Raw genomic sequence first — 21857 nt, forward strand, 5'->3', positions numbered from 1 at the left:
TTTATATGCTGGATTATGTTTATTGATTTGCATGTGTTCAACCAGTCTTGCATCCCAGGTATGAAGCCCACTTAATCATGGTGGATAAGCTTTTTGATGCGCTACTGGATTTTGTTTGCCAATATTTTATTGAGGATTTTTGCATCGATGTTCATCGGGGAAATTGGTCTAAAATTCTCTTTTTTTGTTGTGTCTTTGCCAGGCTTTGGTATCAGGATGATGTTGGCCTCATAAAATTAGTTAGGGAGGATTCCCTGTTTTTCTATTGATCGAAATAGTTTCAGAAGGAATGGTACCAGCTCCTCCTTGTACCTCTAGTAGAATTCTGCCATGAATCCATCTGATCCTGGACTTTTTTTGATTGGTAGGCTATTAATTATTGCCTCAATTTCAGAGTCTGTTATTGGTCTATTAAGGGATTAAACTTCTTCCTGGTTTAGTCTTGGGAGGGTGTGTGTGTCCAGAAATTTATCAATTTCTTCTAGATCTTAGTTATTTCTTGCCTTCTGCTAGCATTTGAATGTGTTTTCTCTTGCTTCTCTAGTTCTTTTAATTGTGATGTTAGGGTGTCAATTTTAGATCTTTCCTGCTTTTTCTGGTGGGCATTTAGTGCTATAAATTTCCCTCTACACACTGCTTTAAATGTGTCCCAGAGATTCTGGTATGTTGTGTTTTTGTTCTCATTGGTTTCAAAGAATATCTTTATTTCCGCCTTTATTTTGTTATGTATCCAGTAGTCATTCAGGAGCAGGTTGTTCAGTTTCCATGTAGTTGAGTGGTTTTGAGTGAGTTTCTTAATCCTGAGTTCTAGTTTGATTGCACTGTGGTCTGAGAGACAGTTTGTTATAATTTCTGTTCTTTTACAATGCTGAGGAATGCTTTACTTCCAACTATGTGGTCAATTTTGGAATAAGTGCGATGTGGTGCTGAGAAGAATGTATATTCAGTTGATTTCGGGTGGAGAGTTCTGTAGATGTCTATTAGGTCTGCTTGGTGCAGAGTTGAGTTCAATTCGTGGATATCCTTGTTAACTTTCTGTCTTGTTGATCTGTCTAATGTTGACAGTGGGGTGTTAAAGTCTTCCATTATTATTGTGTGGGATTCTAAGTCTCTTTGTAAGTCTCCAAGGACTTGCTTTATGAATCTGGGTGATCCTGTATTGGATGTATATATATTTAGGATAGTTAGTTCTTCTTGTTGAATTGATCCCTTTACTGTTATGTAATGGCCTTCTTTGTCTCTTTTGATCTTTGTTGGTTTAAAGTCTGTTTTATCAGAGACTAGGATTGCAACCCCTGCCTTTTTTTTTGTTTTCCATTTGCTTGGTAGATCTTCCTCCATCCCTTTATTTTGAGCCTATGTGAGCTTTCTGCATGTGAAATGGGTCTCCTGAATACAGCACACTGATGGGTCTTGACTCTTTTTGCCAGTCTGTGTCTTTTAATTGGAGCATTTAGCCTCATTTACATTGAAGGTTAATATTGTTATGTGTGAATTTGATCCTGTCATTATGATGTTATCTGGTTATTTTGCTCATTAGTTGATCCAGTTTCTTCTTAGCATTGATGGTCTTTACATTTTGGCATGTTTTTGCAGTGGCTGGTACCAGTTGTTCTTTTCCATGTTTAGTGCTTCCTTCAGGAGCTCTTGTAGGGCAGGCCTGGTGATGACAAAATCTCTCAGCATTTGCTTGTCTGTAAAGGATTTTATTTCTCTTTCACTTATGAAGCTTAGTTTGGCTGGATATGAAATTCTGGGTTGAAAATTCTTTTCTTTAAGAATGTTGAATATTGGCCCCCTTTCTCTTCTGGCTTGTAGAGTTTCTGCCGAGACATCTGCTGTTAGTCTGATGGGCTTCCCTTTGTGGGTAACCTGACCTTTCTCTCTGGCTGCCCTTAACATTTTTTCCTTCATTTCAACTTTGGTGAATCTGACAATTATGTGTCTTGGAGTTGCTCTTCTCGAGGAGTATCTTTGTGGTGTTCTCTTTATTTCCTGAATTTGAATGTTGGCCTGCCTTGCTAGGTTAGGGAAGTTCTCCTGGATAATATCCTGCAGAGTGTTTTCCAACTTGGTTCCATTCCCCCCATCACTTTCAGGTACACCAGTCAGACATAGATTTGGTCTTTTTACATAGTCCCATATTTCTTGGCGGCTTTGCTCATTTCTTCTTAGTCTTTTTTCTCTAAACTTCTGTTCTTGCTTCATTTCATTCATTTGACCTTCAATCACTGATATGCTTTCTTCCAGTTGATCGAATTGGTTACTGAAGCTTGTGCATTCATCATGTAGTTCTCGTGCCATGGTTTTCAGCTCCATCAGGTCATTTAAGGACTTCTCTACACCGCTTATTCTAGTTAGCCATTCGTCTAATCTTTTTTCAAGGTTTTCAGCTTCTCTGCGATGGGTTCGAACTTCCTCCTTTAGCTCGGAGAAGTTTGATCGTCTGAAGCCTTCTCTCAACTTGTCAAAGTCATTCTCCATCCAGCTTTGTTCCATTGCTGGCGAGGAGCTGTATTCCTTTGGAGGGGGAGAGGCACTCTGATTTTTAGAATTTTCAGCTTTTTTGCTCTGTTTTTTCCCCATCTTTGTTGTTTTATCTACCTTTGGTCTTAGATGATGGTGATGTACAAATGGCTTTTTGGTGTGGAGGTCCTTTCTATTTGTTAGTTTTCCTTCTAACAATCAGGACCCCGCAGCTGCAGGTCTGTTGGAGTTTGCTGGAGGTCCACTCCTGACACTGTTTGCCTGGGTACCAGCAGTGGAGGCTGCAGAAAGCGAATATTGCTGAACAGCAAATGTTGCTGCCTGATCATTCCTCTGGAAGCTTCATCTCAGAGGGGTACCCAGCCGTGTGAGGTGTCAGTCTGCCCCTACTGGGGGGTGCCTCCCAGTAGAGAGGCTACTCACGGGTCAGGGACTCACTTGAGGAGGCAGTCTGTCCGTTCTCAGATCTCAAACTCCGTGCTGGGAGAACCACTGCTTTCTTCAAAAGTCAATTGGAAATGCAGAAATCACCCATCTTCTGCATCACTCACACTGGGAGCTATAGACTGGAGCTGTTCCTATTTGGCCATCTTGGAACCCAGATTGGTTTTTCTTCTTTAATATACTGATCTGGTGAACTACATTGATGATTTTTTAAAATTATTATTTATTTATTTATTTATTGAGACTGATTTTTGCTCATGTTGCCCAGGCTGGAGTGCAATGGCGTGATGTCAGCTCACTGCAAGCTGTGCCTCCCAGGTTCAAAAGATTCTCCTGTCTCAGCCTCCTGAGTAACTGGGATTACAGGCACCCACCACCATATCCAGATAATTTTTTTGTATTTTTAGTAGAGATGGGGTTTCACCTTGTTGGCCAGGCTGGTCTCAAACTCCTGACCTCAGTTGCTTCACCCACTTTGGCCTCCCAAAGTGCTGGGATTACAGGTGTGAACCACCATGCCCAGTTGACGAATTTTTATTTGGAAATTATTTTAGATTCAGGGGCTACATGTGCATGTTTGTTACATGGATATATTGCATACTGCTGGCGTTTGGGCTTCTATTGAAATCACATTGATGGATTTTTAAATTTCAAATTAGCCTTGTATTTCTGGCATAAACCCCACTTGGTCATTATGTATAATACTTTTTATATGTCACTGGATTTGATTTACTTATATTTTGTTGATAATTTTTGTGTCTGTGTTCATGAGGCTCTTATTCTGTAGTTTTCTTTTCTTGTCATGTCTTTGTCTGGTTTTAGAATGATGTAATGCTGGCTTTATGAAGTGATTTGGGAAGTATTTCCTCTTCTATTTTCTGGTACAGTCTGTGTAGAATTGGTATATATTTCTTAAATGTTTGGTTGAGTTTATCATTGAATTGATCTGGTCCTTCTTTTTCTATATTGGTAGTATTGTGTCTTGGTGAGATTTGGGGCTTTAGAATCAAGCAACCCCAGATTAATATCTGACTTTGTTAATTTCTCCCTGTGAGACGTTGGGCAAGTCACACATTCTCTCTGAGCCTGTTTCCTCATCTATAAAATGGATAACTGTGATAATTAAATAATAATATACATCAGTTGTTCAGTACTCTACTACATGTATTTATATATAATACATACATGACATTTGCATATATTAAATTATTTAAATTTTACTATCATACTATTCTGTTTACAGTATATATCAGTACTATATTATTATAATCCTTATTTTACAGATAAGAAAGCTATTGGAGGCCGGGCATGGTGGCTCACGCCTGTAATCCCAGCACTCTGGGAGGCTGAGTTGGGCAGATCATGAGGTCAGGAGATTGAGACCATCCTGGCTAACACGGTGAAACCCCGTCTCTACTAAATTTACAAAAAATAAAAATAAAAAAAGTTAGCCGGGCGAGGTGGCAGGCACCTGTAGTCCCAGCTACTCTGGAGGCTGAGGCACGAGAATGGTGTGAACCCAGGAGGCGGAGCTTACAGTGAGCCGAGATTGCACCACTGCACTCTAGCCTGGGCAACAGAGCAAGACTCCATCTCAAAAAAAAAAAAAAAAAAAAAAAAAAGAGAAAAAAGAAAGCTATTGGAAAGCAAGATTAAATAACTTGCCCAGGGTTACTCAGGTTACGCATAATAGAGTCAGTATTCAGACTGAGGCGGTCCAGTTCCTGAGTCTTGGCTTTTAAGCACTAAGCTATACTAATGATAATACCTATCTTTCACAGTGCTATGCGTGTTAAACGAGGCAGTTCATGTAAGTGGCTGCATTTGTGCTAGTATAGACTTGTTGTTTAGTAAACGTGTATTATTATTAATAATGTGAATTTTTATTATTTTGAAATGAAACTACTTTGGAATATTTTCTACCTGAAAGATATTTTAGTACATATAATCAAATACTGCATTGAAGTTTGTTCCAGTGAAATTCCATGAGCATTTGCCGCACTTTACAACATGATATTGAGAATATCAAAGCTTATTAGGAAAAGCAACTTGAATTCTTGTCCTGGTTCTGCATTGTCTTTTTGTGCAATCCTGGTAATTAAGTCTGTTGTAATATTAGTGAATCTGTAGCAAAAGGATAGGTAAAATATCTGTTTTGATCACTTTGACCGAAGTTGTTGAGTGGTTTATAAAAGACAGGCTGGACGCGGTGGCTCACGCCTGTAATCCCAGAACTTTGGAGGCCAAGGCAGGTGGATTATAAGGTCAAGAGTTCAAGACCAGCCTGGCCAACGTGGTGAAACCTCATCTCTACTAAAGCTGCAAAAATTAGCCAGGCATGGTGGCACGTGCCTGTAATCCCAGCTACTTGGGAGGCTGAGGCACGAGAATCGCTTGAACCTGGGGGGCAGAGGTTGCAGTGAGCCAAGATCGTACCACTGTATTCCAGCCTGGGCGACAGGGCGAGACTCTGTCTCAAAAAGAAAAAGGAAAAAAAGACAAGTACCTGAAGATATTATGAAAAGTACAAGGTTGTGCTAATATTAAATATAGATAAAAATCAGATAAAAATCAGATTTTTATCTGTGATAAAAATCAGAATATTTTGTTGACATATAAATATTTTGAGATTATTTTGAACATACTTGTACTGTGATTGGTACACGTTGATGGCAGTTAATTTTAGGTTTTCAGGCCTTCATGGTATTTATTCGGGTGTATCTTTTCTTTTAGCCTGACGAGGTCATGACTGCTGTATGCCAAATGTTAGATTCATTCTGTTTATTTAAAAATTAAAAAGGATAACCTAAAAAATGGAATCACACTTTCAATAAGTACTTTGTCCTATGTTTCAGTCAGCAAAACTTATTTTATCATTTTTTAAATGATAAACCTCATTACATCAAAATATATATCAAAATGACATAGTGTATTATGCCATTAATTAAGACTGGGAATGACATGGAAGATTGGCACATTGGGCATTTTGACAGAGGGTAAGAAAAGAAAAGCCTTTGGTTATGAAGTGTAGTAGTTATTGTGTAGATTGTCAAATGCTAAGGAACAATGCTCACTCTGGGAAAATCTAATAACATATTATATTGTTTTGTGAATTGTAGCTGACTTTGGCCTGGCAAAGCAAAAACAAGAAAACAGTAAACTCACGTCTGTTGTTGGAACAATCCTGTATTCTTGGTAAGGACAATTATTTTATGGCTCTCAAACATCATACTTAACTGATTTGGGCTTTCCTTTCTATTATTGACTTGCAAAGGAAAGAGGATTTCAGGAAAGAAAGCTTATTTTATACTTTTTTTTCAAGTATCTAGGTAATACACATTACTAGAATTGTGGATCATTATGTATGCTTAAAACAACCACCACAAAAATAATCTGTCTTCTAAGGTATCACTGCCCCTCATGGGGATTACTTTTATAAATTGTAAATTGAAATGATCCTTGGTATATAGTAGGTGTGCAATAGTTGAATGAAACTGAGAATGAAGTAATAGATATGCTACCCAACATGATATTTGGAACATTTTATTGTACTCACTTGTATGTATGACTCTTTTTCTCTTTTCTACCTATAAACATTCAAGTGAAGGGCAAGGATTTTTGTACCCTAATACTTATCCTAGTATCTGGCAAATAATAGGCACCGATTAACTTTACTGCATGAAGGAATAAATAATGACACGTATACCTAGACATATTTTTACAAAGTAAGTTGCTTCTTGGACAAATGAGTGTTTATTTTTTGATAAATGGAGACACTTTTAAATTCTTTGGCATACTTTGAGGTTCCTTTGCAAGCCACTAATTATTATGAAGTAAGAATCTTCTTTTGCTGATCACATGTCATTTGTCTGAATCTGTTGAAATTAGCAAACAGTTATGGTAGTAAGTAGAAAAGCAGATTTCAGGGAAATATTCTGGAATCTGATTCAACAGGTCAAGCAATCAAGACACAATCATTTTTTAAAAATCTAGCCTATAGTTGTACAATTGTGTCCTGGGGATGGAATTAAACACGACTCTTCTTGAGGAAGAGTAGAAATTGTCTAAAAATAACAGCCTAATTTTACAAAGTCCTTTCATGCAAAAGTGTTCAGAATAATGTTTTAAGAGAGTGACTTTTCATTTATCTTGTTGGAAATGTTTTACATCTTTATTCTTGAAACTGGTTTCATGAGAAGATGCAAAGAAACTGTGGCAGGCTAATATGTACATTGTAAGCTGCAAGCTTATATGATGTCTACTTAACCTCTTAACAGTAAGGCTGACCTACTCATTACTTGCTGACAGAAGAATAATTTTCTTTTGTTTCACTGTGTACTGTTTTTATAAAATAAACAATAAAAATTTGATCATAAAAGTGTCAAGTAATTATATATTTCTGAACAGATTTGATTGTCAGTCAAATTGCAGAACAATTAACACACAAACTTAAATTTCTGCTGGTCATACTTGGTGAAAGCATATTTTTATTCCTGAGACTTTGAATTAAGTTTAGAAGTGCTTATATGATAGTATCAACTGTGTGTGTATGTGTGTGTGTTTGTGTGTGTGCATGTGTGTGTGTAGGAGAAAGATAGAGAATCCATAGAATATGTAGGAAGAAATCCAAAACATGACAACTTTTTTGCCGTATTAGCCCAAACATGGCTTCACATTTTCATTTAATTTTTAAATTAACTGAAAAGTTTGTAAGCTGAACCTACTCATATAGATAAGCTATTATTTCATGTATATGTACTATAATTGTTTTAATAACATGTACAGTATATCTTACCACCATTTATCTTTCTGTCAATCTCCTATTCTTCTAAACTGCTTAAAAAATTTCTTTCTACTCCCTTCTCTCATCTCTCCAAGTTATTAGAAGTGCCCCCTATCTGATGGGTTTTACTATGAATTTGGGTTCACAGACCATCTTTCTTGCTAGTTTTTGATGTCCTTAGCTGAGTATGGAGTTAAAAGAACTCAGTCCTACCTCATATTGTGTTTCTTTCTTAGTTTGGGATTCTCCAAAAGCAGAATCTGAGACAAGAATTTGAGTGAAATAGTTTATTTGGGAGGAGCTCCCAGGAAACACTATTAGGAGAGTGGTGAAGTGAGATTTGGAGGGAAAGCAGCCAGTACAGTGAACATTAATAATTAGGTTCATAGAGTATTATCTGGGATATAGTATAGAGCAGGGGTGTCCAATCTTTTGGCTTCTCTGGGCCACATTGGAAGAGGAAAAACTGTCTTGGACCACACGCAAAATACACTGACACTAAAGATAGCTTTTATGAGCTTTTAAAAATTGAAAAAAACTCAAATGTTTTAAGAAAGATTTATGTGTTTGTGTTGAGCCACATGCAGTCCGTGGGCTGGGGGTTGGACTAACTTGGTGTACAGGATGTTTTAGAGTTGCGCTGTGCACCAGATGAGAGGTTGGAGTATTTTTTTTCCAATCACAAGGGGGAGCCCTCAGCATCTGACTGAGGGCTGCTCTGGGGAGCTTATGCCCAGGTGCTTATGGCATGCCAGGGCATGGGCTAGGGGCACTCCGGGCAGAGAGCTGGAGGGTCATTGCTTGAGGTGTGATGCCATAGACTTGTACTGGAAATGTGAGTGGGAGTCTGGCTAGGGTCCAGACATTCTAGAATTTGTTTGTAATTCTGTAATTCTTATTTTCATGTAAGTTTTCTGAGCTTGTCTGAGCCTATAAATGTGGACCTGGGATGTGGACATTTGGATGCCATAGAGATGCCTAGGCACCCCTTTCCCTTCCCTGCGGGGTCCCCAGAGTTTGATGTCCCCATGTCATTTTGCCTTGCCCTTTCCGTTTGCTTTTGCTTCCTCAGATATTAACTTATTGAGAGGAAGAAAGGTCTCTTTGTTAACTCTTGTAGGAAGTACCTCAGAGCATTCTTTATTCTGTATTCAGCTGGCAGATAAAGGGTTTGTAGGCACATTGCTGGACCAATTGTACTAGAACAGAAGGTCAGTAAAGGTTCTTTTCATTGATCTGATGTGATTCATATTAGGCAGGTCTTTGTTATCCTTCTCAAGGGAAAAAAAAATCTCCAAATATGCTACTTGTTTCCATTTTTTATCTCTATGGCTTCCTCCAATTCCAGAGAAGAAAATTACACACCATCTTCAACTTCATTTTCTGAGAACAGTATAGAGTTTGAGGCTCTGGGAAGCATTTTCAGCTAGTTCTTCACAGAACATATATGGGATTTATGAAGCTAGTATGATGTGTAAAATACAATAAAAGTTTTCCAATAAAAATGGAAAACTTCAACTATTCCTGGAACGGGAATTATTACTCTACTGCTTAGTATAATCTCATTTATATTATGATACTAGATAATTAGAAGAGAAATTCATGAAGTTTAAATTGGATGCATCAAAATAAACCTGTAGGTAAACCTGGTTAAGTAGAGACAAAGTGAAGCATGTCTACTAACTGCACTTCTTAAATTTAAAAAAATATATATTTTTATTTTTTGATACATCAAGTTGATAGAATTCTTAAGAAAGCTATAATACACTCAAAATTTTGGGTTTTAAGTGACTTAAAACACTTAAGTGACTTCCAGATGCTTGTGCAAAGACCAAGCCCTCACTATGGCCACAAGTAGACAACCTTGCATTCTCTGGCCTCTGCCAAGTTCTTCCCTTTACCACAAACCAAACTTTAACACTTCCTAGCTGTTTCATCTGGGCTCCCTCTGGCCATAGGACCTTTGCACATGCAGCTCCCTTTGCCTGGAATACTCTTTTCCACTTGTCATCTGGTTAATTCTTACCTGCCTTCAGCTGAACCCCCTTAGACAAGGTGTATTTCCTCTGATCTACACACTCCGTGTACTTTTCCTTCACATAATTGAACTTTTTGTTGAGTTTGTGATAAGCAATGATGATTTTGTTCATTACAATCCCCAGCAGTCCTAAGTCTGGTACTTTAAAACTCACAAGTAATATTTGCTACGTGAATGATCCAGCACTTGCATGATTATAAACATTACTGGAAATAACATATTACAAAGAAAATTGTTTCTTTTTGTTGTAACACACTTTTAATTCCCAATCCTTTCCCCTCTTGCTGTTCCTTCAGATCTCCAAAATGCTCCTCCTTGGAATGCTCTTCCTTCAGAGACAGCTGCAGAACTTACTTCTTTACTTCATTCTGCTCTTTGCTTAAATGCCACTTATGTAGAGAGGATTTCCATGGTCACTTGCCCCAAACAGCAACCTCTCTTCAGATTCTATCCCTGTATCCTGCTTTATGTTTTCATAGCCCTTGCCTCTATGTGACCTTATATTGTACTTGAATTGGCTTATAGTGTGTCTCTCCACTACACACCAGCTCCGTGAGCATAGGACTTGTGTCTCCTTTGTTCACCACTGTTTCCCCAGGACCTAGAGGAGTCGACTAGCAGAATCTTAAGAAATACTTGGAATCATTGAAGTGAAAACAAGTCTTTTTTCACATTAATATGATAAAAATTAGTGTATATTTTTATTGGGTTCTAATATATCTTTGAACTGTTCTGATTTTTACCCTAATAAAGCCTGAAGGCTTTTCATTTGCGATAGTAAGTAAGTACCTTGATGGCAGGGTCTATTTTATTTTATTTTTTTCTCTTTGCTATTTTATCTTTATATATTACATGATTACTAGAACAGTGAGTAAATGAGATCAAGTAGGATGTTAACATTTTAACAAAATAAAATGTGGAAAGATTATATATTATAGAAATATGTATTCTTCAGTGACCAATAAAGTGGCCCTGAGGGAAATTTCAAAAAAGGGATGTATTAGGTCATTCTTGGATTGCTATAAAGAAATACCTGAGACTGGGTAATTTATAAAGAAAAGAGGTTGAACTGGCTCATGGTTCTGCAGGCTGCACAGGAAGCATGATGCTGGTATCTTCTTGTCTTCTGGGGAGGCCCCAGGAAACTTACATTCACGGTGGAAGGTGAGGGGGAGCAGGCACATCACATGGCCAGAGCAGGAGCAGGAGAGGGGAAGTGAGGAAGTGCCACACACTTTTAAACAACCAGATCTCGTGAGAACCCACTCACTGTCAGAACAACAGCACTAAGGGGATGGTATTAAACCATTCAGGAGAAATCCGCCCCCATGATCCAACCACTTTCTACTAGGCCCCACCTTCAACACTGGGGATAACAATATGAGATTTGGGCAGGGATTTTCAAAAATAAGCATAATTGGAATAAGACCATATCAAAGGATTTTCAAAAAAAAAAAAAAAAAAAAACATAATTGGAAACAGACCACAGTATTGACAGAATAAGGTCATTATTAAGAGCACAAGCTCCAGAATCAGATGGCCTGGGTTTAAATTCTAGATCTGCTATTGAGAGTTTTAAATGATTGAATTTTTCTGTGCCTTAGTTTCCTCATCTGCAACCTGGGGATAATCATAGTGCCCATGTCCTAGGATTGTTGTGAGATTAAATGAGGTGCTACATGTCTGGTGCTGGGAACAGTGCCTGGCTGGCATGTGGTAAGCACTCACTAGATAATAGTGATTCTTATGTCCTGTTAGTCTCAAGTTTGAAAGGATAGTACTCGTTTAAATGTATAGATTATATTGTGCATATATAGGAGGTTATAAAACACTAGGCAGATTTAACCTAAAGAAGACTACCTCAAGGTATTCAATAATCAAACTCCCAAAGGTCAGGGATAAAGAAAGGATCTCACTAGCAGCAAGAGAAAAGAAACAAATAACATGCAGTGGAGTTCAGTACATCTGGCAGCAGACTTTTCAGTGGAACCCTTACAGGCCAGAAGACAGTGGCATGACATATTGAAAGTGCTAAAGGAAAAAAATTTACCCCAGAATAGTATATCTGGTGAAAATATCTTTCAAACATGAAGGAGAAATAAAGACTTTTCCAGACAAACAAAAGCTAAGGGATTTCATCAATGTCAGACCTGTCCTACAAGAAATGCTAAAGGGGATTCTTCAATCCGAAATGAAAGGGCATTAATGAGGAATAAGAAATCATCTGAACATACGAAACTCACTGGTAATAGTAAATACACAGAAAAACAAAGAATATTACAATACTGTAATTGTGGTATATACACTACTCTTAAGTAAGACTAAAAGATGAATCAATAAAAAATAATAACTACAACAACCTTTCAAGACATAGCACAATAAGATATAAAGAGAAATAATAAAAAGTTAAAAGTGGGGGGACAAAATCAAAGTGTAGAGTTTTTATGTTTTCTCTTTGCTTGTTTGTTTATGCAATCAGTATCATCAGTTTAAAACAATGAGTTACAACATAGTATTTGCAAGTTTCATGGTAACCTCAAAAAACATACAACAGATATGCAAAAAGTAAAAAGTAATAAATTAAATCATACCATAAGAGAAAATAACCTTCACCAAAAGGAAGACAGGAAAGAAGAATGGAAGAGAATACCACAAAACAACCAGAAAACGTAAATGACAAAATGGCAGGAATAAGTTCTTACTTATCAATAATAACATTGAATGTAAATGGACTAAACTCTCCAATCAAAAGACAGAGTGGCAGAGTGGACAAAAAAATAAGACACAATGATCTGTTGCCTATTAAAAATGCATCTCACCTCTAAAGACACATAGACTGAAAACAAAGAGAAGGAAAAAGATATTCCATGCCAATGGAAACCAAAAAAGAGCAGACGTAGCTATACTTATATCAGAAAAATATATATTTAAAGACAAAAACTATAAGAAGAGACAAAGAAAGTCGTTATATAATGATAAAGGAGTCAATTCAGCAAGAGAATATAACAATTGTAAATATATATGCACCCAATACTGGAGCACCCAGATATATAAAAGAAATATTATTAGAGTGAAAGAGAGAGAGATGGACAACAATATGATTATATTAGTCTGTTTTCACACGCTATGAAGAACTACCAGAGACTGGGTAGCTTATAAAGGAAAGAGGTTTAATTGATTTACTGTTCAGCATGGCTGGGGAGCCCTCAGGAAACTTACAAACATGGTGGAAGACAAAGGGGAAGTAAGTCTCCTTCTTTACAAGGCAGTGGGAAGGAGAATGAATGCAGGAGGAACTACCAAACACAAAACCAATCTCATGAGAACTCACTGTCATGAGAACAGCTTGGGGGAAACCACCCCCATGATTCAGTGACCTCCACCTGGTCTCTCCCTTACATGTGGGGATTATAGGGATTACAATTCAGATTTTGGGTGGGGCACAGCCAAACCATATCAACAATAATAACTGGAGACTTAAATAACCATAGCATTGGACAGATCTCCCAGACAAAAAATCAATGAAGGATCATTGGACTTAATCTGCACTGTAGACCAAATGGACCTAATGGATATTTACAGAATATCTCATCCAATGGCTACAGAATATACATTCTTCTCAGCACATGAATTATTCTCAAGGATAAACCACATATTAGGTCACAAAACAAGTCTTAAAGCATTCAAAAAAAAAGTTGAAATAATATCAAGCATCTTCTCTGACCATAATAGAATAAAACTAGAACTCAGTGACAAGAAGAATATTGGATACTATACAAATGCATAGAAATTAAACAGTATGCTCCTGAATGACCAGTGAGTCAATGAAGAAATAAGAAGTAAATTGAAAAAATTTTTGAAACAAATAATAATGGAAACACAACATAGCAAAACCTATGGGATACAGTGAAAGTAGTACCAAGAGGGAAGTTTGTAGCTATAAGTGCCTAAACCGAAAAGAAGAAAAACTTCAAATAAATAGCCTAATAATGCATCTGAGAGAACTAGAAAAGCAAAAGCAAACCAAACCCAGAATTAGTAGAAGAAAAGAAATAATAAACAGCAGATATAAAATGAAGAAAACAATACAAAAGATCAACAAAATGAAAAGTTGTTTCTTGGAAAAGTTAAACAATTGACAAACCTTTAGAGAGACGAAGAAAAAAAGGGAGAAGACCCAAATAAATAAAATTAGGGATGAAAAAGGAGACATTACAATGGATACTGCAGACATTCAAAGAATCATTAGTGGCTACTTTGAACAACTATGTGCCAATAAATTGGAAAATCTAGAAGTGAGTAAATTAGTAGACACATACAATCTACCAAGATGAAACCATGAAGAAACTCAAAACCTGAACAGACCAATAACAAGTAACAAGATAGAAGCTGTAATGAAAAGTCTGCTAGTAAAGAAAAGCCTGGGACTGAATGGCTTCACTGCTGAATGCTACCAGACATTTAAAGAAAAACTAATACAATCTTATACACACTATTGCAAAAAATGGAGGAAGAGGGTATACTTCCAAACTTACACTGTGAGGCCAGTATTACCCTGTTACAAAAACCAGACAAGGACACCTCCAAGAAAAGAAAAAAAATTAAAAGAAAACTGCAGGCCAATGTTGCTTGAGTGCAGGAGTTTAAGACCGGCCTGAGCAACATGGTGAAACCCTGTCTCTACTAACAATACAAAATATTAGCCAGGAATGGTGGTGTGCACATGTAGTCCCAGCTACTTGGAAGGTTGAGGCAGGAGGATTAATTTAGTCCAGGAGGTGGAGGTTGCAGTGAGCTGAGATCGCGCCACTGCACTCCAGTTTGGGTGACAGAGTGAGACTCTGTCTCTAAATAAACAAATAAATAAATAAAATCAACAAAACACTAGCAAACCAAATCCAACAACATATTAAAATGATTATTCCTCATGATCGAGTGGAATTTATCCCAGATATGCAAGGATATGTAAATCAATCAATGTGATACATTATATCAGCAGAATGGAGGACAACAACTATATGATCATTTCAATTGATGCTGACAAAACATTTGATAAAATTCAATATCCCTTCATGACAAAAAACCCTAAAAAACCTGGATACAAAAATAACATACCTCAACATAATAAGAGCCATTTACAATAGACCCACAGCTAGTATCATACGGAATGGGGAAAAATTGAAAACCTCTTCTTGAAGATCTGGAACATGACAGGGATGCCAACCTTCATCATTGTTATTCAAAATAGTACTGGAAGTCCTAGCAAGAGCAGTCAGATAAGAGAAATAAATAAAGGGCATCCAAACTGGAAAGGAAGAAATCAAGTTATCCTTGTTTGCAGATGATATGATCTTATATTTGGAAAAACCTAAAGACTCCACCAAAAAACTATTAGAACTGATCAACAAATTTAGTAAAACTGCAGGATACAAAATCAACATACAAAAAGCAGTAGCATTTCTATACACCAACAGCGCACAATGTGAAAAAGAAATCAAGAAAGTAATATCATTTACGAGAGCTACAAATAAAGTAAAATACATAAGAATTAACTTAACCAAAGAAGTGAAATATGGGACTAAAATTGTGTGGGAATAAAAATTTGTGGGACTAAAAATTAAATAATTGAACTCATGGAGAAAGAACGTAGAGGGATGGTTAGCAGGGGCTAGGAAGGACAGTGGGCGGGGGTTGGGGGGATTGGGATGGTTAATGGGTACGAAAAATAGAATTAGTGAATAAGAACTAGTATTTGATAGCACAACAGGGTGACTATAGTTAAAATAAATTTAATTGTACATTTTACAATAACTAAAAGTATAATTAGATTGTTTTAACACAATGCTTGAGGTGATGGATACCTCATTTACTATGATGTGATTATTACTCATTGCATGCCTGTGTCAAAATATCTCATAAACCCCATAAACATATACACCTACTATGTACTTACAAAAGTTAAAAATAAAAAGTTAAAAAAATCTAAATGTACTTGAGGATGAAAGGTTGGAGGAGAGAGAGGATCAGAAAAAAATACCTATTGAGTATTATGCTTACTACCTGGGTGACAAAATAATCTGCAACAAACCCCCATGACATGCAGTTTACCTATATAACAAACCTGCACATGTACCGTGAACCTAAAAGTTATAATAAAAAAGGGTGAATATAGGTACATAGCGCCATTGTACGTTATGCACTTTTCAGTCTGATTTGTTCTGAACTCCTCAGAATCACAAAACGCGGGAAAGAGAGCTCTCTGATGGTTGATTCTGTCAGTGGAAGTCCTTGCTTCTTTTATCAATTGGAAATTCAGAATCACTTGTCTTCAGTCTCTATATTCTTTTTCTCTTGACCTTTTAGAGTCTTTACTTTTACAAGTAAACGCGAGTCATAAACACTGGATTTCCTTCTCCATGTTTATTTATGTAGTTTGTCATTTTGAACATTTAATACCTAGTCGTTATGCATAGTATTTCCCATTTCCTATTGGAAAGAGATGCAAGAGGAAATACATAGTGATAAGATGTCTTACTTTAACATGTTTTTCTGAGGGTGGGAGGGGTGTGGTCAAAAGAAGCTTCCTTATATATTTAACACAGATTAATTTATTGAATAAGAAATTAGACTCGTTTGATGATGGTAAGATGTCTATTTCAGTTATCTATTGGATGCATAACAATCCATCCCAAAATGTAGTTGCTTAAAACCATAATGGTTTATATAGGTTTGCTTGGTCATTCCTCTGTTGGTTCCCTTGAGCTCATGTGGATGCATTTGGCTGAATTATTGGCTTGGCTGGACGGTCCAAGATGGCTTCACTAATAAGACAGTTGTCGTTGATGCTTGGCTAGAGTCCGTTGGGTCTTTTTCAGGTGGCCTTTCATTTACATGACAGTAGTGGAGTAACATTCCAAGAAAGTAAAAGCTGAGCTGCAAGGCCCAATCAGGTCTGGCCTTGGATGTCACTCGACATCCCTTCTGCCATATTCTATTGGTCGAAGCACAAAAGGGCCAGCCTAAATGTGTGAAATATATTTATCTCCACATGGAAGGAGGTGCACATTATTTGTGGCCATATTCAATAATGTAGCACCATACTTCTTTAAAAAAGAAGAATAATCCCCCAAGTGGCTTCAGGAATCAAGACATATGAAACAAATAGTCTATTTTAAACACCAACAGTTGGCACATTGGCCCCACATCTCCTTAGAATGAAGTATAGCATTCTGGATCCAACTAGGAGATAGAAGTGATGCAGTGAGCTAAACAGGGGAAGTTTAATATGAAGAATGATTATGATAAAAGAGTAACTATAAGGTGTAAGAACACTACATGGTACTTTAGGGTTGAGTGACAGTACCAAGGAAGGACAAACTTGGAAGGGGTTCAGATTTCATTGGAAAAGGTATGGTAGCCCAACAGACAGCAGAGAAGTTGGCTGGGTGGTGCAGGCTGCAGCTGTTCTGGAGCTGCTGAGCAAGCTAGGAGCAACCCTCTGACGTGCAGGTGAGGGAGCAAGGCATCAGCATTTATGGTGTGGGCACATAGTGCAAGTCCAGCTGCTGCAGGTGCTCTTAGAGTTTAAGGGCCACAAGGAGGGGAGAAGAGGGGGCGAGTCCAGGAACTGCACAAGCAGAAGACCTTCAGAGGGTGCAGGCTACACAGGGTCTCTGGTTTCTGTTTTGAGAGGGTTGCAGGAAAATGATCACTAGTCTGAGGCTGCAGGGTTGCAGAGGGAGAATGGACTATGGTTGGGATAGGCTCTAATGGTTAGTCCTATACCTATACTGCCTACTCGTGGCCCATGCCAGAAATTGCAGGAAACCTCTTCCTCCTGCAGTGTCCCTCCAATCCATGTACAAAGAAAGCTTAATATAGTGCTCACTTTAAAGGAGAAATATTTAAAGAGATTCCATTGTTTATTGAAGAGTACATTAAGAGATAACAAGCAATAAATTAATAACAGACACAATAAGAAACTTCAGGGCTTGGCCCAGCATAATGGTGGACTGGGCAACTAGTAGAATAGGGCCATACCCCTGCTAGGGCATGTTCAATGCCTTTAATTCTTCTGTAAAATAGGTGTTTTATTTCTCTGTGCCTCCCAACTTGGTGTATCTCCAGAGCATCTTTTTGAATTGTGAAAATTAAATATTTCAGTTCAATTCTGAATAGGCTCAGCATATTTGGTGAAAAGCAGGACCTGTAGTTTGGCTGGGATGAGTTTTATGCTGTGACACTGGAAGATGTAGAATTTTCCTCCTGGCATTGTAAAGCCACAGGACATCTCTCAGCCTGACAGTTACTTAATGGAAGTGCTGCTTTTTGGAGGAAATATCTGCAGAATGAAACTGGGAAAAGGGAAGGAAAGATGTGTGTGTTCATCATTTTATCTGTCCCTCAACTGGATATTCCAGCATTTACTTCCCAGGAGCAGATGACTTAGTTCTTTACCACTAGAATAATTCAATTCAATTTAGGGGCACACACACACACACACACACACACACACACACACACACACCCCCATGGTGTCAGTCAAGTGTAGAAGAGTAAAGGGTTAGAAAACCCTATGATGCTTGTAATGAATCTCCGTCAGGCTCATAGCAAGTCCCCAGGATAATATAGAAAGTAGGGGTAGAACAGGGACCTGCCAGCACAGAAGTGCAGAGCTCAAGAGAAAGGCCACTGGGGCTGAGGTAGATGCTCTGCTTTTCTGTATAGTAAATGTGCCATATTCTATGCACTGAGAATTGTACAAACGGACATATTTTCCTCGAATTCAGACATTATGACAGTATATGCATAGAAGGGAGTCTGGTTGACAGATAAAATGGTCACAAGAAATCAGAAGGAAAGAAGAGAAAAGATAGCAATGTGATGAGGGTAAACAGAGAACGGAAAGAACGGAGAAGTCAGAGGACTCAAACAATGGGGAAATATGAAAGCGAAATTACCATATTAGAGGCAAAAGAATTAAAGAAACGTTTTTCTTTATTTTTCAGGGCTACATTTAATTTGTTTTATTCTTGTGAATGAGTTACTTCAAGTGACCTTACCAGTCATATATCCCTTTACATCAATTTATTTCTTAACTCATTTAGCTATGAGTACTTTATTAACTTTTATATTTAATTTTAATTATTAATTTTTTGATCTTGGCATTTCAGACTGTTCATAACACCCCTAGAAGCAATGACACAATGCTAATACAAGAAAACCTTCCTTTGAAGTGCCAGAAATTCTTTTCTCTAAAATAGTAGAACATTAGTTAGGAGGCCAATATTTTGAAATTCAAGCATCTCTTTGGAAAAGGATTTAAAAAAATACATTTAAAAACAAGACAATAAACTGTTAGACTGTGACAATTTTATGGCCTATCATAAAATGTCAAAATAAAGATTTTAAAATGTTAACTTTATGTAACCTTGATACATTGGCAATACTCAATCATTTAAAAACCTTCATTTTCACTGCAAGGCATACTTCTAGGATCCTTACATTTGGCAGTTCAATTTTGAAGATTTTACATGTATTGGCCAATTTCATTTTAGTACTCTAGGGTTCCAGGAAGGCCACATCTATTCCTCAATAAAGCATTTGCCTCTCGGTCTGTTCAGCCCCTCCTCACTTTAATTCTTCTGAGTTCATTTGTAATTTTCATAACAAAGTGTACTTTGTTCATAAATTTAGTAAATAATGCCCAGAACTTCATCAGTGAGAGAAGTAAGATACCAGTGGACATGGGTGCATCTGTGCACAGTGGGCAGCTGTGCTGTGTGGCTGTCCCTTCCCCTTGGAGCCAACAGGACACAGTGCAGACTCTAGACTTGGTCTGCCTGGGCCCAATCCTGCATCTACACCTTCCTGTTTGACCTTGAGCAAGCTACTTAATTTTTCTGGGCCTCAATTTCCTCACCTGAAATGGGGGCGGGGGGCAGCAATGATAATTTCTACAACATAGGGTTGTTATGAGGATTGAGAAGATAGTTGGATGTATGGATGGATGGAAGGATGGATGGATGGCAATGGATTGATCAATTGATTGATACTACTATCTGTAGCATAGCAAGGATTTAATAAATATTACCCATTGTCAGGCTGGAAGCAACAGCCTCATTCTTTAGGAAAATATTTCTTCCCTGCCTTTACTTCAAGCACGTGGTTTAAATGGCTTATACATTGGGAATACTCAAAAAAGCCTCAATGCCAAAAGTCCCATTGCTTTAGAGATCCTGTGTCCTTGGCCTCACGTGGTGGAACAATTCTAGCATTCATGTCCCTATAGCCCAAAATGTTAAAAGTAAAAGTGTTTTCTTGATTCAAGTTTAACCATTCAGAATTCTTTCTTGAGAAGTGTTGAGCTGAGGCTCAGTTAAAAGTTGAAGCTGGGATGGCCGAATAGGAACAGCTCCAGTCTCCAACTCCCAGCGCGAGCGACACAGAAGACCGGTGATTTCTGCATTTTCAACTGAGGTACTGGGGTCATCTCACTGGGGAGTGCTGGACAATCGGTGCTGGTCAGCTGCTGCAGCCCGACCAGCGAGAGCTGAAGCAGGGCGAGGCATTGCCTCACCTGGGAAGCGCAAGGGGGAAGGGAATCCCTTTTCCTAGCCAGGCGAACTGAGACACACAACACCTGGAAAATTGGGTAATTCCCACCCCAATACTGCGCTTTAAGGAAACGGGCACACCAGGAGACTATACCCACACCTGGCCGGGAGGGTCCCACGGCCACGGAGCCTCCCTCATTGCTAACACAGCAGTCTGCGATCTAACCACAAGGCAGCAGCGAGGCTGGGGGAGGGGCGCCCGCCATTGCTGAGGCTTAAGTAGGTAAACAAAGCCGCTGGGAAGCTCGAACTGAGTGGAGCTCACAGCAGCTCAAGGAAACCTGCCTGTCTCTGTAGACTCCACCTCTGGGGACAGGGCACAGCTAAAAAACAACAGGGGAAGCAGCAGAGGCCTGTGCAGACCTGAATGACTCTGCCTGACAGCTTTGAAGAGAGCAGTGGATCTCCCAACACGGAGGTTGAGATCTGAGAACGGACAGACTGCCTGCCCCTGAGTAGCCTAACTGGGAGACATCCCCCACTAGGGGCAGTCTGACACCCCACACCTCGCAGGGTGGAGTACACCCCTGAGAGGAAGCTTCCAAAGTAAGAATCAGACAGGTACACTCGCTGTTCAGCAATATTGTATCTTCTGCAACCTCTGCTGCTGATATCCAGGCAAACAGGGTCTGGAGTGGACCTCAAGCAATCTCCAACAAACCTACAGCTGAGGGTCCTGACTATTAGAAGGAAAACTATCAAACAGGAAGAACACCTATACCAAAACCCCATCAGTACGTCACCATCATCAAAGACCAGAAGCAGATAAAACCACAAAGATGGGGAAGAAGCAGGGCAGAAAAGCTGGAAATTCAAAAAATAAAAGCACATCTCCCCCTGCAAAGGAGCGCAGCTCATCGCCAGCAACGGATCAAAGCTGGTCAGAGAATGACTTTGACAAGATGAGAGAAGAAGGCTTCAGTCCATCAAACTTCTCAGAGCTAAAGGAGGAATTACGTACCCAGCGCAAAGAAACTAAAAATCTTGAAAAAAGAGTGGAAGAACTGGTAGCTAGAATAATTAATGCAGAGAAGGTCATAAACAAAATGACAGAGATGAAAACCATGACACAGAAGTACGTGACAAATCCACAAGCTTCAGTAACCGACTCGATCAACTGGAAGAAAGAGTATCAGTGATTGAGGATCAAATGAATGAAATGAAGCGAGAAGAGAAACCAAAAGAAAAAAGAAGAAAAAGAAATGAACAAAGCCTGCAAGAAGTATGGGATTACGTAAAAAGACCAAATCTACGTCTGATTGGGGTGCCTGAAAGTGAGGGGCAAAATGGAACCAAGTTGGAAAACACTCTTCAGGATATCATCCAGGAGAACTTCCCCAACCTAGTAGGGCAGGCCAATATTCAAATTCAGGAAATACAGAGAACACCACAAAGATACTCCTCGAGAAGAGCAACTCCAAGACACATAATTGCCAGATTCACCAAAGTTGAAATGAAGGAAAAAATCTTAAGGGCAGCCAGAGAGAAA

General features: G+C 38.4%; 1 protein-coding gene across 3 annotated transcripts in view; it reads left to right on the top strand.

Annotated features, from left to right (window-relative positions):
- Positions 1-21857, top strand: part of NEK10 (NIMA related kinase 10) — a 272215-nt gene that overhangs the window by 110038 nt on the left and 140320 nt on the right. For all 3 annotated transcript variants that reach the window (XM_023207271.2, XM_031935258.1, XM_031935259.1), the window contains one exon: positions 6051-6126. In XM_023207271.2, the coding sequence (XP_023063039.1) occupies positions 6051-6126 (76 nt within the window). The remainder of the gene's footprint in view (positions 1-6050; positions 6127-21857) is intronic.

The sequence above is a fragment of the Piliocolobus tephrosceles genome, chromosome 2 (assembly GCF_002776525.5).
Source record: "Piliocolobus tephrosceles isolate RC106 chromosome 2, ASM277652v3, whole genome shotgun sequence".
In the NCBI taxonomy this organism is placed as follows: Eukaryota; Metazoa; Chordata; class Mammalia; order Primates; family Cercopithecidae; genus Piliocolobus; species Piliocolobus tephrosceles.